The 18,600-nt window shown below is 38.5% G+C and overlaps 1 protein-coding gene across 1 annotated transcript; it reads left to right on the top strand.

Annotated features, from left to right (window-relative positions):
* Positions 1-1,966: 1,966 nt before the first annotated feature.
* LOC119061729 (olfactory receptor 7A10) lies at positions 1,967-5,720 on the top strand. The gene is made up of 2 exons (XM_037162381.2): positions 1,967-2,100; positions 4,760-5,720. The coding sequence occupies exons 1-2, from the start codon at positions 1,967-1,969 to the stop codon at positions 5,718-5,720; spliced, it is 1,095 nt and encodes a 364-aa protein (XP_037018276.2).
* Positions 5,721-18,600: the final 12,880 nt, after the last annotated feature.

The following is an 18,600-nucleotide window of genomic DNA, read 5'->3' as shown; positions in this document are numbered from 1 at the left end:
CTTTCTTCTACTTATTGGGTGTTTCAACAGAAAATGTCCCTACCCAAGGGATGCAAGTAAATGAATTGAGGTTCTGATGGTCACTTTCCCCTAAAAATGATTGAATAAGTGTCTGCATAACAGTGCTATTGATGCTGTAACAAATTACCACACTAAGGGTTTAAAAGAAACAAGTTAATACACCTATAGATCTGGAGGGTCAGAAGCCTGATGAGTCAATGAGGTGAAAGCAAGATATCTGCAGAGCCAGGTTCCTTCTGGAGGCTTCAGGGAAGATCCCATTTCCTCTCCTACCCCAGTTTCTCCTGCCACTAGGCCCTACTTCATCTTCAAAGCCAGCCATGTAGCATCCTTCAGTTTCCCTCAGATTCCAACTACTCTTCTATTCTGTTCCAATGTTAGGACCATGGTGAGTACATCAGTCTCACCTACGTAATCACAGCATTTTATCTTAAAATTAGCTGATTAGTCACACTATTCCATCTGCTACTTTCGTTCTGTCTTGCATTGAAAAGTAACATATTACAAGTTTATGGGAATTATGATGTAAGTATCTTTAAAGTTCTTCTTTTGCTTACTGCAAATTTTTCTTCACTAATAATTTCCATAGTGTCACACAAGGGTCCTTATGCAAACAAATCAAATTAGGTACTTTTCAGAAGCATATCATATGATGTCATTCATGAATCCTTATATAAAATAATTGAACAATGAATTTATAACAGCTTCTGGAGTGAGTGAACATACACTATTTATTCAAAGTTACATGCAAATAATATTTGGTTCTGAAGACCTAAAAGTACCTACACCTGACTCTAACTTAGACCCAGCCATACTACTCAAACTGTGGTCCAGAGACCAGCACCTGCAGCATCAACACCACCTGGGAACGAATTTGATTCTAAGAACCCCTGGGCCGTTCAGGACCTGCAACTGAACAGTAATCCTGGGTGACTCATATGCACCTTGAAGTTGAACAAGTGCTGGACTAGGCTAGGCTTTGTCACCTTCTCACACTGACAATAGGGGTGGTATAATTATTTGTGCTGAATCCAGTAGGTGGTTAGTAGCCTCTTTCCACATGTTTCAGGGGCAAAATCATCTCAGGAGAAGAACTACAGGCCCAGAATTTAAAAACTGGAAGCAACCTGGCAGATTTCAATCTAGGTCCATCCCTCATTTAGTTCATAACTTTGAGAAAATCCCTAAAGCCCTTCCAGCCCCATATCTGCAAAAGGAAATGCAGGTCATGATAGTAATACCTAATAGAATGGACTTTTCAAAAATTATATCAGAAAAGTCTATAAGGTACTAAGTTCAGATTATATAGCATAAAACTATCAAAGGGCATCTTTCAAAATTAACACATATTTTATAATGAAACATTAAATGACAGCCCATAATTTGTGATATTATTAAGAAATTTCTACATATTTTGACAAATGCATAAGGAAATCAGGCCCTATGATAGCCAGAATTGCATATCAAAGGAACACAGTTCTCCCCTCATTGAAGAGGGGATAGCAATGCTCTGGAGACATCAGGGAGGTGTTGCTACCACAAATAAGTTCTTGGGTAGCAAAGGGACTACCTGGTTCTGATGGGTTTCATAGTCTCAGACTTTGGAGAAAATGTTCACTCAGTGTTGGAAAAAAGTACTAGGAGGTGAGACCTCTGGGAAGCAGATGAGACCCAAGACAAGGAGTCATAAAATCTAAATCTACCTGGCTTCTAACATGGTCTTTTGAGATCTGAGAATCATTAGAAAAAAATCTCTTCCTGTTAATTACAGAGGCCCTTGGGGAAATCACGTACTTAGATGTAGGAATAACCCGAGAGAAATGTGTCTGATGAGCCAATATACAGAGAGTTGTGAATATCTCCCCATGCAGTACCTGAGCTTGTACAATGATGGTAGACAGAACATGGTTGTTGCTGCTGTTTCCTAAGTCTTGCTCAAGAACTGATGCCTCACTCCTTCCTACTGTCTTGTGTGGGACAAAACTTCAGTCTCCATCATCAACCCTACAGGCAGCAATTCTCACTTACACACGGAAACCTTCCTTTCAGAAAACCCATCCAGGGGAGTCTGAGAGCCTGGTATGTACATTAGGAAAGGGTCAGAGAGAATGGAACCTGAGAACTTTTACTGAGTCACTAATACCCTAATCATCCCAGTCCTGAGGCCATATATCTCAGTTTTTATTCTTGGTTAAGGAACTAATTTATGCCTAATTTACTTAATATGTTAACAAGAATTTGTCTGTTTGAATCTGCTCTCCAGGGCCAAGTAATGGACCTGGGAGTCCAGTCGGATGATGCTGTACAATGAATGAGATGCATGAAATGACTACAGGAAAATGAAAACACTTGTGAGTATTTTCCTGATTGGGGAGAAAGAAATGAAACATTGGGTGTGGAGAACAGTGCAGTGAGTTGAGAGCATTTGTACTAAAATTCCAAGACGGGGTGTATTTCAGCATGTTTTGTATTCACTGAAAGATCCAGCCAGTAGAACTAGACGGCACCTTGCAGTAGCAGTTAAGGAGACAGACAATGCAGTATCTTCTCTCATGCTGCATATTCACATGAGAAAATATTTAATAAGTCTAACTGGAATCCGAAGTAGTTCTACTTCATTACTGGTGAGGCTCATATATTTTAGGATTTTGTGTCCTTTTATGTCTCTATTCAAACAGTAGAAATTCCTGTCCCACACTCAGCCTTTCCATGCAGTGCACATTTTTCTATGCATTGAATGAGAGATTCTGTCATGTTCTTGGGAATATAAATTGAGGACTCATTCTATTCTAGCCAAAGTAGCATGCTGAGAAATAATAGTTTTGAAAATTCAGGAATGAACAAATTAAGGCCACACATTGTACCTTAAATCTTAATGACACCAAGACATCCTAGTTCACGTTTATATTTATGCCATGATGACTTCACTGTCCTAGCTAATGAGGTGGAAATCTCCAAATATTTTTAAATTTCTGTTCTAATCCCTGTTGATTTTTAAAGTAAAATACTTACCCAAGGAAGCTAACAAATACAGACACTTAAACTCAGCCCCTCCATCACATGTCACTGGATGACTGACTCTATTACACTACTGAGACTGCTGGGAAGCACTCCCACACCAGTTGTTCTCAGTGAGCACAGATATGGGTGCACAGTTCTAGATGTCAGAGCCTGGCATGAGTCTCTCTGGCTAATCTCAAAGTGTCTGCAAGGCTGGGTCCATCCTTGAGGCTCAGGGAGAACCTAAGAAAGACAGGGGAGAACTGTCTTCTCCTTAATTCTAGTTTGGGTTCTGACCACCTGCATTTCTTGGCCCACCTCCCTCCTTTGTCAAAGCCAGCAGTGTCACATTTTCTCCTGGTCTCCCTCTATGCATCTGTGGGGGCACTGTGCTGACTTTGTCCCCCTGGATGATCCTACTCATCTTCTACCTGCAAGTCAGCTGATTGCAGCCCTGTTCCTTCTGCTACCCTCATCCTCCAGTTGATATAAAACACATCATATTCAAACATACTATGGATTAGGACGTGAATATCCTACAGAAGTCACAATTCTGCCTGCTACAAATTCTTTTTCAGAATACTATGATTATGTGTCACTCAACATCCCTTATATAAAGAATACACAGATTTAATGATAGCCTCTGGAATGAGTGAATACACTCTTTTGACAAAACTCTACACGAAGATGATGTTTGAATCACAGGAACTGAAACAACCTGTAATTGAGTCTAACACAGAACCACAGACTTTCTTCCCAGAGAGTGGTCCACAGACAGGAACTGCAGCATCAGCATCTCCGGGGCACTTGTCAGATACACAGCTTCTCTGAGCCTGAAAGATCTGCTGAGTCAGATCTTCTAAATTTGAATTAGAATTCTGGGTACTAGGTACACTATATGCATTTGAAACTGAAGAAGTGCTGGTCTAAATTAGATTTTGTTACCTTTTATAATTTACATTTGGGGATGGATTATAAATACAGGGGTATTTATTTGTGTGAACATGAATTGTAGAGGTTTAGTGATATCCCTTCAGGCATTGCTAGGTGTAAAGTCATTTTCAGTTGAGACCCACTAACTGGAAGACACCAGAAAAAATCATAACCAAGGCTCATTATATACTCTAACATCACCTTTGAGCAAATTTCTAAACCCCTTCGGCTCCTCCCTAAGGCCTTGGTACCAGGCATCCCCACTACCAGGTACACACTTGATCTCCTTCCCTTTCTCTCTTGAGTTGAGAACACAAATGTCACTTGTTGGCAGGTCTTGCCTAAAAACCCATGAGAAATAGAACAGCCTGGATACTTTCCTTTTATACCTGCTTTTGTTTTCTTCATAGGATTTGTAACCATGTGTAATGTTATATTTATTTCTTTTTTTTCTTCTATATTCTTTCCCCAATATTGGCTTATAGGGACTTGTGTTCTTCAGCACTATCTACTCACAGCTTAGACAGTGCGGAAAACACAGTCAACACTCAATTTGTATTCCTGAAAAACTTGAATAATTTCTCCTTAATATTGTAATTAGGCTAACACCTTAGGGAAAAGAAAACAGACTGGGACAAAACTTTGTGCTCTGATTAACACAGAAAACTCCTAGAAGTAAACAGATACATCTCAAAATACTAAAATTAATATCTTAACTACAACATATAAACTGCAGCATTACAGCTATGTGAGTAATACTTCTTTTTGTGAACATTACTCTTGTTCTTTATCTCTTTCTTGAAAGTCACCTCCACCTCATGGCAGCAGGGAACCTTACAACAGTGTCAGAATTTCTTCTCCTGGGACTATCGGAGGCACCAGAACTGCGGTCCCTCCTATTTGGGCTGTTCCTCTCCATGTACCTGATCACAGTGTTGGGAAACCTGCTCATCATCCTGGCAGTCAGCTCAGACTCCCACCTCCACACACCCATGTACTTCTTTCTCTCCAACCTGTCCTTGGTAGACATTTGTTTCACCTCCACCACCATCCCAAAGATGCTGGTGAACATCCAGACACAGAGCAAAGCCATCACCTATGCAGGATGCATCACTCAGACATGTTTTTCCTTACTCTTTGGAATGTTGGATGATATCCTCCTGACTGTGATGGCCTATGACCGCTTTGTGGCCATCTGCCACCCCTTGCACTATATGGTCATCATGAACCCCCAGCTCTGTGGACTGCTGCTTCTTGTGTCCTGGATCATAAGTGCCCTGAATTCCCTGTTACAATGCTTGATGGTGTTGAGGCTGTCTTTCTGCCCAAGCTTGGAAATACCCCACTTTTTCTGTGAACTGAATCAGGTAACCCAACTTGCCTGTTCTGACACATTTCTTAATAACATTATGATTTATTTTGTAACTATGCTACTAGGTGGTGGTCCCCTGGCTGGGATCCTTTACTCTTACTCTAAAATTGTGTCCTCTATACAGGCAATCCCATCAACTCAGGGGAAATATAAAGCATTTTCCACCTGTGTGTCTCATCTCTCAGTTGTCTCCTTATTTTATTGTACGAGCCTAGGAGTGTATCTCAGTTCTGCTGTTACACACAACTCACAGTCAAGTGCAATTGCCTCAGTATTATACACTGTGGTCACACCTATGCTGAACCCCTTCATCTATAGTCTCAGAAACAAGGACATAAAGAGAGCACTCAAAAGATTCTTTGTGCTGGCAGGTACACAAGGGACAATCACATGAGGCCAAAAAAACTATACTTACCTTCCTTGCCCTAAGATTCAAAACCAGAAATTCTGATTCTTATACATATTTTGGGTTTTGAACTTGCTCATTTCATTTCTGTCCTGGAATTTCCTTTGTTTGTTTCAACTTCTCTAGACAGTTTAAGCCACCATTTTATTAAGCTTTCTACTTTGTCTACTTTGTCTATTATATACATAGATTTTCCCTTGTCCTCTTTCCTAAAATCAAAAAGTTTTTTCCAACCTTGATCAGATATTTTTGGAAGTGTTTCTCTACTTCTGTGGCAACATTGATGTCTTTAGAATAATTTCTTCTCAAATGACATACAGGGCCAGCAGAAGTAAGGCTTGCTTGAGTGTGCTTGGTACAGTATGTAAATGCCTCACACAAGATGGACAGCAATTTCAACACTTCACCTAAATGTCATATGGTGTGTTTCACTGTGATATTGTTATGATAAAGAATTACATGCTTATGACTTTGTGATAAAAAGGAGCTTCATTAGTGCCAGACCCTATATATTATTGTACATAATTTCTTCTTGTTTGGTAGATACACAAGTAAAGGGTTTTCTAAAAGGGAATTTTATAACATGTTGCTTCTTGTATAAAATTTCCAAAATTTTTATTTATATTCCTGTGTTTAATTCCAGATGAATTTTGATCCCTGGATATATCCATGGATATATCTGTTGTCTAACTTAGTCCCTTTGATCTTGTTCAAATTGCTTCTAATTAAAAATAAAAATGCATATCTTTCAAGTTCAAAAACAAAATAAAAACACTAAGTTAAAAATAGAGTTCCAAGAGAACTCCATGTTTGGGCACAATACAAGTGCTTATGCAGCAGCCCTGACATGCATATGGCACTGTGATTACAAAAAAGATCAGGAACAGGACAAGGCTGCCCACTTTCACCACTTCTATTCAACATAGTATTGGAAGTCCTAGCCACAACAGTCAGACAAGAAAAAGAAATAAAAGACATCCAAATCAGAAAGGAGGAATCAAAACTGTCATTCTTTGCAGAATACATGATAGTGTACATAGAAAACCCTATAGACTCCACCAACAAACTTCTTGACCTAATAAGTGAATTTGGCAAAACAGCAGGATACAAAGTCGATATTCAGAAATCAAAGGCATTTTTGTACACCAACAATGAAATATCAGTAACAAAAATCAGGGAAAAAACACCTTATTTGATAAAGCAACAAGAAAAGTAAAGTACCTAGAAATAAATCTTCCCAAGAAGACAAAAGACCTGTACTCAAAAAACTAAACAATTCCGAAGAAGGAAATTAAGGAAGATACAAACAAATGGAAGCATGTACCATGCTCATGGATTGGAAGAACTAACATCATCAAAGTAGCCGTACTACCCAAAGTAATTTATAGATTCAATGCAATCCCTATCAAAATACCAATGACATGTTTCACAGATATAGAACAAACATTTAAAAAATCCTTATGGAACCATAAAAAAAACCATATAGTTGCAGCAATTTTGAGAAAGAAAACAAAGTAGGAGGGAAGACAATACCTGATATCAAAATGTATTACAAGGCAACTGCAATCCAAACAGGCTGATATTGGCACAAGAATAGACACATAGAACAATGGAACAGAATAGAGAGCACAGAAATAAACCCTAGTCTCTGTGGTCAATTAATATTTGACAAAGTGGACAGAAGCATAAAATGGAGTAAAAATAGCTTCTTCAACAAATGGTGTTGGGAGACCTGGACAGCTACATGTAAGAAAAAATAAACTCGATCACCAACTTACACCATACATAAAAATAAATTTAAGGTGGATGAAAGACTTAAATTTAAGTAGTGACACCATAAAAGTCCTAGAGAAAAACATAGGCAGAAAAATCTCAAATACTCCCCATAACAATATTTTCACCAATATGTCCTTTAGAGCAATGGACACAAGGGAAATACTTAACAAATGGGATCTTCTCAAAATTAAAAATCTTCTGCATGGCTAAAAAAACTCCATTAAAATTAAAAGAGAACCAACCATATAGAAAAACATATTTGCCAATTATACCGTAGACTAGGTATTCATCTCCAAAATAGATAAAGAGCTCACAAACACTTCAAAAATTTATGTGGAACCATAAACAACCCCGAATAGCAGCTGCACTTTTGAGAAAGAAGAACAAAGTAGGAGGGATCGCAATACCTGATATCAAACTGTATTACAAGGCCACTGTAATCAAAACAGCCTGATACTGGCATAAAAACAGGCACATAGATGAATGGAACAGAACAGAGAGCCAAGAAATAAACCCAACTCTCTATAGTCAATTAATATTCGACAAAGGGGGCAGTAACATAAAATGGAGTAAAGATAGCCTCTTCAACAAATGGTGTTGGGAGAACTGGACAGCTATGTGCAAAAAAATGAAACTTGAGCACAAACTTACACCATACACCAAAATAAATTCAAGGTGGATAGAAGCTGCTGTTTTGCCAAATTCATTTATTAGGTCAAGAAGTTAAATATAAGCTGTGACACCATTAAAGTCCTAGAGGAGAACATCGGCAAGAAAATCTCAGATATTTCATGCAGCAACATTTTTACCGATATGTCCCCTAGAGCAAGGAATATAAAGGAAAGAATAAACAAATGGGAGCTCATCAAATAAAAAACTTCTGCGTGGCTAAAGAAAACAGTATTAAATTAGAAAGACAACCAACTGTATGGGAAAACATATTTGCCAATGATACCTCAAACAAAGGTTTAATCTCCAAAATATACAAAGAACTTACACGACTCTACTCTAAGAAGACATCTAACCCAATTAAAAAATGGGAAAAGGACTTGAACAGACACTTCTCCAAGGAGGACATACAGAAGATCCAGAGACACAAGAAGAGATGCTCAATATCGCTAGCCATCAGAGAGATGCAAATTAAAACCACAATGAGATACCACTTTACAGTGGTCAGGTTGGCTATCATAAACAAAGCAACAAACAATAAATGTTGGAGAGGTTGTGGGGAAAAGAGGTCCTTAGTTCATTGTTGGTGGGATTGCAGACTGGTACAACCATTATGGAAAACAGTATGGAATTTTCTCAGAAAAATAAAAATTGACCTGCCTTTTGACCCAGCAATTCCACTGCTAGGATTATATCCTAAGAATCCTAAAACATCAATTTCAAAGAACCTGTGCACCACAATGTTCATAGCAGCACAATTTACAATAGCCAAGAGTTGGAAGCAACCTAGGTGCCCGTCAGTAAATGAATGGATCCAAAAATTGTGGTACATATACACAATGGAATTCTATGCAGCAGAGAGAAAGAAAGATCTTCTACCATTTGCAACAACATGGATGCAATTGGAAAGCATTATGCTGAGTGAAATAGGCCAGGTGTTGAAAGACAAATACCATATGATCTCACCTTTAACAGGAAGCTAAACAACAAAACAAACAAGCAAGCAGAATAAAAACAAAGACCGTGAAATAGAGAACAAGGGACAGTGACCAGAGGGGAGAGGGAAGGGAACTTAAGGGGGAAAAAGGGGAGGGACTTGGAGAAGCAAATATGGAGGACACAGGGATGAGAACTGGGGGGGGGGTGGAAATGGGAGGGAGGTGGGGAGCACGGGGTGGGGGGCTGGGAGGGGAGAAAGGCAAAAAAACGGTACTTGAAAAATAACTAAATAAAATTATTGAGAAAAATAAAATAAAATAAAAGCAAATTTAATTGCAAAAAAATAAGGAACTCACACAAGTCTACATCAGGAAGACAAACAAGCCAATCAAAAAATGGGCAAAAGACCTGAACAAGACACTTCTCCATGAAGGACATACACAGGACCCAGCAGTATGTAAAAAGATATTCAGCAACACTAGCCATCAGAGAGATGCAAATTAAAACAATAGTGACACTTCTGCCAAGATGGAGGTGTAGGTGGAAGCACTGCACCTTCTCGCACAACTAAGTTTAAAAAGAACAAAGTTTTAGCAACAAAAACACAGCCAAACCACAGAAAATTGAACTACATGGAAGTCTGACAACAACGAACCCTTCAGCCAAACTGGTAAGAGGGGCAGAGTCAGCAGCAGAGCAGGGTCGGGCAGGAAAGATCCACTGGACCAACCCGGGTGTGCAACCCAGGTGCGCCAGCAGCCGTGGGCAGATCCCAGGTGTGGAGAAGCAGGTGGACCCACTGAGGGCACAAGGCTGCTGACTCACAGGGCTCTTCGGGGCCACACATTCACATGCAGATAAACCGATGAAGGAGCAGGCAGTGAGACAAACCATGCAGGCCCCAGCAGCAGGAAGCAGCAGAGGGAACCACTATTGTCCCTCTCTGACCCCACCCCCACATACAGCGTCACAAACCAGTGACCTGGGTGGCCCCTTTCTGACCACGCCTCCACACACAGCATCACAAACCAGCAACCTGGGTGGCCCCACCCTGGTGTACAACTAAGGCTCCCCTCTTCATACCTAACAGGCACAAACAGATCAAAACATGGCTCAAGAGCAACTCAGAGCCCCAGAGCCAATAAATCTAAGCGATAAAGAAATAGCCAAACTTTCAGAGGCACAGTTCAAAACATTGGTGATCAGGATCCTCACAGAACTGGTTGATTATAGTCACAAATTAGAGGATCATATGATGGCTAAACTAATTGAAATGAATGGTAATGCACAGGAAACCAATAGTAATGGAAAGGAAACTGGGACTCAAATCAAGGGAGTAGACCAGAAGGAAGGAAAAAATGACCAAACAGAAAAATATGAAGAAACAAGAATTCAAAAAAAAGGAGGAGAGGCTTAGGAAGCTCCAGGACCGTGACATCCAACATCCAAATTATAGGGGTACCAGAAGGGGAAGAGGAACAGCCACAAGTGGAAACTTTACTTGAACAAATAATAAAAGAGAACTTCCCCAATCTGGCAAAGGAAATAGACTTCCAGGAAATCCAGGAAGCTCAGAGAGTCCCAAAGAAGTTGGACCCAAGAAGAAACATACCAAGGCATATCATCATTACATTCGCCAAAATTAAAATGAAGGAGAGAATCCTAGAAGCAGCAAGAGATAAGGGGACAGTCACCTACAAAGGAGTTCCCATCAGATTGTCAGCTGATTTCTCAAAATAGAACTTCCAGGCAAAAAGGGGCTGCAAAGAAGTATTCCAAATCATGAAATCCAAAGACCTACATCCAAGATTGATCTATTCAGCAAAGCTTTCATTTAGAATGGAAGGGCAGATAAAGTGCTTCTCAGAGAAGATCAAATTCAAGAATTTCATCATCACCAAGCCCTTATTATATGAAATGTTAAAGGGACTTAGATTCTAAGAAAAGAAGAAGATAAAAAAGATGAACAGTGAAAGGACAGCAAACTCACAGTTATTAACAACCACACCTAAAACAAAAGCCAACTGAGAGGACAGCTAGATCAGGAGCAGAACCATAGAAATGAAGATCACATGGAGGGTTAGCAACAGGGAAGTGAGAGAAGGAGAAGGGGGGAGAAGGTACAGAATATGAGTAGCATAGATGGTGGGCAGAAAATAGATAGGGGGAGGGCAAGAATAGTATGGGAAATATAGAATCTAAAGAACTTGAGACACGTGGTCATAAACTACAGGGGGGAATGGTGGGGGAGGGAGTGTGCAGGGTGGAGGGGAATGAAGGGGGGAAATAGAACAACTGTAATGGCATAATTAATAAAATATATTTTTAAAAAACCATAGTGAGATGCCACTTCACACCACTGAGAATGGCCATTATAAACAAATCAACAAACAACAAGTGATACAGAAGATGTGGAGAAAAAGAACCCTAGTGCACTATGGGTGGGAATGCAGACTGGTACAGCCATGGGGAAAACAGTATAGAATTTCCTCAGGAAACTGAAAATGGAACTGCCTTTTGACCTGGAAATTCCACTGCTTGGATTATATCCTAAGAACCCTGAACACAAATCCATAAGAACCTATGCACCCCAATGTTCATAGCAGCACAATTTACAATAACCAAGTGCTGGAAGCAACCTAGGTGCCCATCAGTAAATAAGTGGATAAAAACTATGGTACATTTACACAATAGAATACTACACAGCAGAAAGAATGATGGAGCTCCTATCCTTTGTGACAGCATGGATGGAACTGGAGAGCATTATGCTACGTGAAATAAGCCAGGTGATGAAAGACAAATACTATATGATTTCACCTTTAAGTAGAACATAATCAACCAAACAAACAAGCAAGAAAAATATAACCAGAAATATTGAAATTAAGAGGAAACTGACAGTACTAGAGGGGAGGGAGGAGGGGATAATGGCAGAAAAATGTGGAAGGGTTTTCATGAACAACTATAAAAGGCACAAGGACAAAACCAAGGAGGTGGGAATCAGGGGAGGGAGGTGGGGATGGCTGAAGTGGGGGAGTTGTGGGGAGGGGGGATGGCAGACAACTGTACTTGAATAACAGTAAAAAATTTGCATTATGTGTCAAAAATTTATTACATATCTAATTTCAGGGATACTTACACATTAAATAGAATTTTAAATAGCACTTACTAATGCTATATTATAAGATAATAGTCATTTGGAAAATAAAATTCCCATTCAGTAAGCCATGAAATAGCAGATAATACAAAATTCTGGGTGATTTAAGACCATTAATATGATTAGTTAAATAAAATATTTTCATAAAGACAATAAAAAAGAATATTGAAATCATATCAAGCATATTCTCTGACCACAATGCTATGAAATTATAAATTACAAGAGAACATGAAAAAAACACACAAAGGCATGGAAGCTTAATAACATGTTATTAGACAATGAATGACTGAACGATGAGGTCAAAAAGAAATCAAAGACACCATGAAACAAATGAAAATGAGGACACAAGAATTCAGAATCTGTGGGACACTGGGTAAGCAATATTAAGAAGGAAATTCATAGTATTACATACCTATCTCAAAAACCAGAAATAAACAATCTAACTTTATACTTAAAGAATCTGGGGGACAAAACCAGAAAACCAACCCCAAAGTGAGTAAAAGGAAGGAAATAATAAAGATCAGAGCAGAGATCAATAAAATAGAGTCCACAAAAATTGTCGGGAGCTGGCCAGCAACCATTCCTTGACAAGGTCAGGATAGTTGCGATGCATCTGCAAGGCAGAGGCAACTGTGGCTGGATTTCCTGTATATCTCTCTTTACATGTTTGTTTTGGTGATTAAAAGGTGCTGGGATTGTTAGACACTTGATTTCAGGTTCATTGACTAGCATAATTCTAATGAAGTTGTACAAAATAATTTCTTGACCAGAGAACAAAGTCCCTATATGTCTGAAAGTTGTTGGAGTAATAGCCCCTCCTTTGTCTTGAATAAGAATATATATCAATTAGACAGGCAAAGAAATATCAAAAGCTGGCTAGTTATTACAAACTAAACATGTAGAAACAGTTACTAAAGAAACAGAGTTTATAGTACACAGAGAAACATTTTAGACAGAAAAGGATAGATAACTAAGTTAGACAAAGGCCTTATAATAAATTTCCTATTACCTCTACTCAATCTAGTGTATCCTTTTGCCCCATGACAAATTCTGAAAAACTTTAATATACAATAAGATATTTAAATTCTGTACATACAGCTACTTTCAATTGTCTGATTAATGGCTCTCCTGGTCAAAATAATCTTTGTTTATTATAACTGAATCTATGGGAAATTTCATATTTTTCCTGGTTACCTTTGTATTGATTTTTCTGCTTAACTGATCATGCTATACTGCAAATGTTAATCACTACCTAAAATGAAAATATAAAAACCTGCTTGTACTTGCAATAAACGGAACAAACAGTACTTGCTTCACTGTCCTTTGAGGCGTGTTGTCATCTGTTACCCATCGCCAACTCCTTACCCACTTTTGGGAATCCCTGGACCCTGCTGCAGCTGGTCCACAGCAAAAAATGGCACAAAAGATCAATGAATCCAAGAGCTGATTCTCTGAAAAGATAAACAAGAATGACATTTAACCAGACTCATCAAGATAAAAGAGAGAGGGCTCAAATAAATAAACTCAGAAATAAAAGAGGAGAAATTACAATTGACACCAATAAATACAAAAGAATGTAAGAAAACATCATGAACAACTATATGCCAACAAACTCGACAACCTGGGTGGAATGGACAAATTTCTAGAAACATAGTCTTCTAAAACTAAATCAGGAAGCATAGAGAATCTTAATAGACAGATTACACCTAGAGAAATTGAAGTAGTTATCAAAACCTTTCAACAAACAAAAGCCTTGGACCAGATGGCTTCATAGGTAAATTTTAATAAAAAGTCTAAGGAAAACTAATACCTCTTATTGTCAAATCATTTGGTAAAATTCAAGAGTAGGGAAGAGTCCCAAACTCTTTTTATGAAGCCCACATTATCCTAATTCCAGAACCAGAAAAGCACACTTACAAAGAAAATCATAGGCCAATATCCCTGATGAACACCAATGCTAAAATCCTCAAGAAAATATTAGCAAACAGAGTACAGCAATGCATCAAAAAGATCATACACCATGATCAAGTGGGATTTGTTCTGGGAATGCAAGTTGGTACAACTTTCACAGATCAATAAATGTCATTCACAAAATTTAAAAAAAGGATAAAAACCACATGATCTTATCAATAGATGCAGAATAAACATTTTATGTAATTGAGCACCCATTTTTGATAAAAAGAAACATCTCAGTAAAGTGGGATTAGAGGTAATATACCTAAACATAATAAAGGCCGTATATGACAAACCCTCTTCCAGCATCATACTCAATGGGCAAAAATTATAAGAGCTGGAAGAAGACAAGGATGTTGACTTCACCTCATTTATTCAACATAGTACTAGAAGTCCTAGTGACAGCAATCAGACAAGAAGAAAAAATAAAGGCACCCAAATTGAAATGGAAGAGGTAAAGCTGTCATTATTTGCAAATGACATGATACAGTACATAGAGAACCCCCAAGATTCCACCAAGAAACTACTATAACTGATAAATGAATTCAGGAAAGCAGCAGGATACAAAATTAATATCCAGAGAGCAATGGCATTTTTATATGCCAATAATGAACTAACTAGAAAGGGGAGTTAAGAAAAAATTAATATCCAGAAATTAGTGGCATTTGATATATGCCAATAATGAACCAGCTGGAAAGAAGAATGAAGAAAAAATCCCATTCACAATTGCTACAAAAAATAAAATACCTAGGAAAAGAGCTAGTGAAATATGTAAGAGAAATGTGCTTAGAAAATTATGAGACACTGAAGAAAAAAATTGAAGATACGAATGAGTAGAAACACACACCGTGTTCATGGATAGAAAGAATTAATACCATTAAAATGTCCATATTACCCAAAGCAATCTATAGACTCAGTACAATTCCTATCAAGATTCCAATGATGTAGTTCACAGAACTAGAACAAATATTTCAAAAATTTATATGGAACCACAAAAGGCCCCACATAGCAACAGCAATGCTGAGAAAGAAGAATAGAATTGGAAGAATCACAATACCTAATAGCAAACTATATTATAAGGCCACAATAATCAAAACTGCATGATACTAGCATAAAAACAGACACATTGATCAGTGGAACAGAATAGTCAGCCCGGAAATAAACCTACAACTTTACGGTCAATGAATATTTGACAGAGAAAGCAAGCACATACAAAGGGCTAAAGATAGTTTATTCAATAAACCCTGTTGGGAAAATGGGAAAGATATGTGCATAAAAATGAAACTAGACCACATTCCTATGCCTCACACAATGATAAATTCAAAATAGATGAAAGACTTAAATGTTTGACCCAAAACCATAAAAATCCTAGGAGAAGACATAGGCAACAAAATCTCAGATATTGCTCATAGCACTATTTTATCAGATATATCCCCCAACCAAGGGAAACAAAAGAAAAAATAAACAAATGGAACTACATTCAACTAAAAAGATTTTCTGCAGCAGAGGAACTCAACAAAATAAAAGGGCAACCCCCAAAATAGGAGAACATTTTCACTGATATATCTGATAAGGGGTTAATATCCTAAATTTATAAAGAACTTACAAAACTCAACACCAAAAATAACAAACAACCCAATTAAAAAATGGGCAAAGAACCTGAAGAGACACTTCACTAAAGAGGACATACAAGTGGCCAACAGACATATGAAAAGATGCTCAACATCACTAATCATCAGATAAATGCAAATTAAAACCACAATGAGACATCACTTCACACCTGTTAGCATAGCCATCATCAATAAAACAGTGAAAAATATGTGCTGGCGAGAATGTGGGAAAAGGGTAACACTTTTGTACTGTTGGTGGGAGTGCAGATTGGTGCAGCCACTGTGGGAAGCAGTATGGAGATACCTCAACAAATTATACATGGACCTGTATTTCAACCCAACAATTCCACTTCTGGAAATATATCCAAGAAACCCAAAAACACTAATTTGAAGGAACATAGGAACCTCTATGTTCATTGCAGCATTATTTACAATCACCAAGATATGGAAGCAGCCCAACTGGCCATCAACAGATGAGTGAATGAAACAACTATGGAACATTTACACAATGGAATACTACTTGGCAGTAAAAAGGAAGCCAATTTTACCCTGTGTGACACTATAGATGGACCTAGAAAACATTATGGTAAGTGAAATAAGTCAGTCAGAACAAGACAAACACCGTATGATTTCACTCATATGTGGAATCTGATGGAAAAAAAACTGATCTAACAAGCAAAACAAACTCATAGATGGAGAGCAGAAGACAGCTGGTCATGGTTGGAGGTTAGGGGGTGGAGGAATTGAGCAAAAAGGAAAAAGGATTCATGGACATGGACAAAGAAGTAGTGGTAGCTGGGGAGAGGAGGGTATAAGGGGACTAAAGGGTAATGGAAAACAAATATGATAAAGATTAAATGAAAAAATACAGGACTAAAGAAGAAAAATAAACAAAAGAAAATAAGCAAATTAATTCGCCTGTAGTGTTGGGAGTCAGAAGCCTGATGAGTCAATGGGCTGAAATCTACAATCTGCAGGGCTGGGTTCCTTCTGAAGGCTTCAGGGAGAACCCATTTCCTCTCCTACCCCAGTTTCTCCTGCCACTAGACCTTTTCTCCATCTTTAAAGCCAGCCATGCTGCACTTTTCACTCTCTCACTGATTCCAACTACTCTTCCCTCTTGTTCCAAATGTTGGGACTATGATGAGTACCTTAGGTCCACCTACATTACATGATCATGGCCTATCTTATCTTAAAGTTAGCTGATTATCCACATTATTTCATGTGCTAATTTAATTCTCCCTTGCAATGAAAAGTAATGTATTACAAGTTTCTGGAAATCATGGTGTAGACATCTTTGTTAATGTAGAATAAAGGCTCTTATTCTGCCTACTAAAAAATGTTTACAACAATATATTTCATAGCATCACATGAGAACCTTTATGTAAAAAATTCAAATAAGGTATTTTTCAGAAGTATATCATATGATGTAATTCAGAAGTCCTTATTTAAAATAATTGAACAATGATTTTATAACAGCTTCTGTAATGATTAAATGTCCGTTCTGCATTCAAAATTGCATGGGAAATGATTTTTGGTTCTGAAGAACTAAACCAACCTACCCCCAACTCAAATACAGCCACAGCCTTATTACTCCAAGTGTGGTCCAGAGACCAGCACCTGCAGCATCAACACCACCTGAAGCTCATTTGGTTCAAAGAACCCCTGGGCCCACCAAGCATTTGAACTATAATCCTGGGTGACTTATATGTACCTTGAAGTTGGAGAAGTGCTTGTATAGGCTACGCTTTGTCACCTTCTCAGGTTGACAATAGAGTTTGGATAATTATATGTGATGGGTACTGTAAGTGATTAGAAACCTCCCTTCACACATTGCCAACTGTCTCCAGGGGCAAAATCATGTCAAACACTGGCCCAGAGTTTGAAAACTGGAAGCAACCTGACAGATTCCAATCAAGGCCCATCCCTCACTCAGTTCATAACTTTGAGCATATGACTAAACCCCTTCTAGCCCCATTTCTGCAAAGGGGAATGGTGTTCAGATCAGTAATACCTCACAGAATGGATTTTTCAAACATTTAAATCAGACAGAATCAATAAGGTACTAGGTTTTGATTATATGGATCAAAGTGTACATCTCATAATTAACAAATATTTTATCATGAGGTACTAAATGACAGCTCATAACATGTGATATAAGTAAGAAATTTCTAATTATTCTGAAAAAGGGTCAGGAAGGAAAAATGTGGTGGTCAGGATTGCATATCAAAGGAACAGAACCCCCACCCCCACTTTGAAGGGGAATAACAATGCTCTGGAGACATCAGGCCTGTGTCCCCACCAAAATTCAGTGCTTTAACAATCAAAGAAATCTGGTCCTGATGGGTTCCATAGTCTTAGACTGTGAAGAAAATCTTACCTCAGTGTTGGAATAAGGTAGTAGGTGGTGAGACCCCATGGAAGCAGGTGAGATCCAAAACAAGGAGTCAAAATATAAATCCAGACTTCCGCCAAGATGGAGGCATAGGTGGATGTGCCGTGCCTTCTCACACAACCAAGTTTAGAGACAACTAAATATTAGCAACAGAAAACACAGCCAGAACACGGAATATTGAACTTTTCGGAAGTCCGTTAACAACAAATTCTTCAGCCTGACCTGTAAGGGGCGAAACCAGCGGCTGGTGAAGCAGGGTTGCACAGGAGGACTCGGTCAGACAGACTCAGGCGCTCGGAATCCAGACGCGCAGAATCCAGACCTGCGGAATCCAGGCACAGGGTTGGACCTAGTGAGCGACCGAGCGAGCGA

This window comes from Artibeus jamaicensis, unplaced genomic scaffold (genome assembly GCF_021234435.1).
Source record: "Artibeus jamaicensis isolate MK-2021 breed Jamaican fruit bat unplaced genomic scaffold, CSHL_Jam_final contig_477, whole genome shotgun sequence".
NCBI classification, from domain to species: Eukaryota; Metazoa; Chordata; class Mammalia; order Chiroptera; family Phyllostomidae; genus Artibeus; species Artibeus jamaicensis.
This window is presented reverse-complemented; position numbering and strand designations above follow the sequence as displayed.

Excerpts from the sequence above, each read along its gene's own strand:
- LOC119061729 (XM_037162381.2), top strand. The coding sequence starts at position 1,967 with ATGCCTCACTCCTTCCTACTGTCTTGTGTGGGACAAAACTTCAGTCTC. Across the intron at positions 2,101-4,759 it reads CAGGGGAGTCTGAGAGCCTG|TCACCTCCACCTCATGGCAG; the intron begins GTATGTACATTA and ends CTTTCTTGAAAG.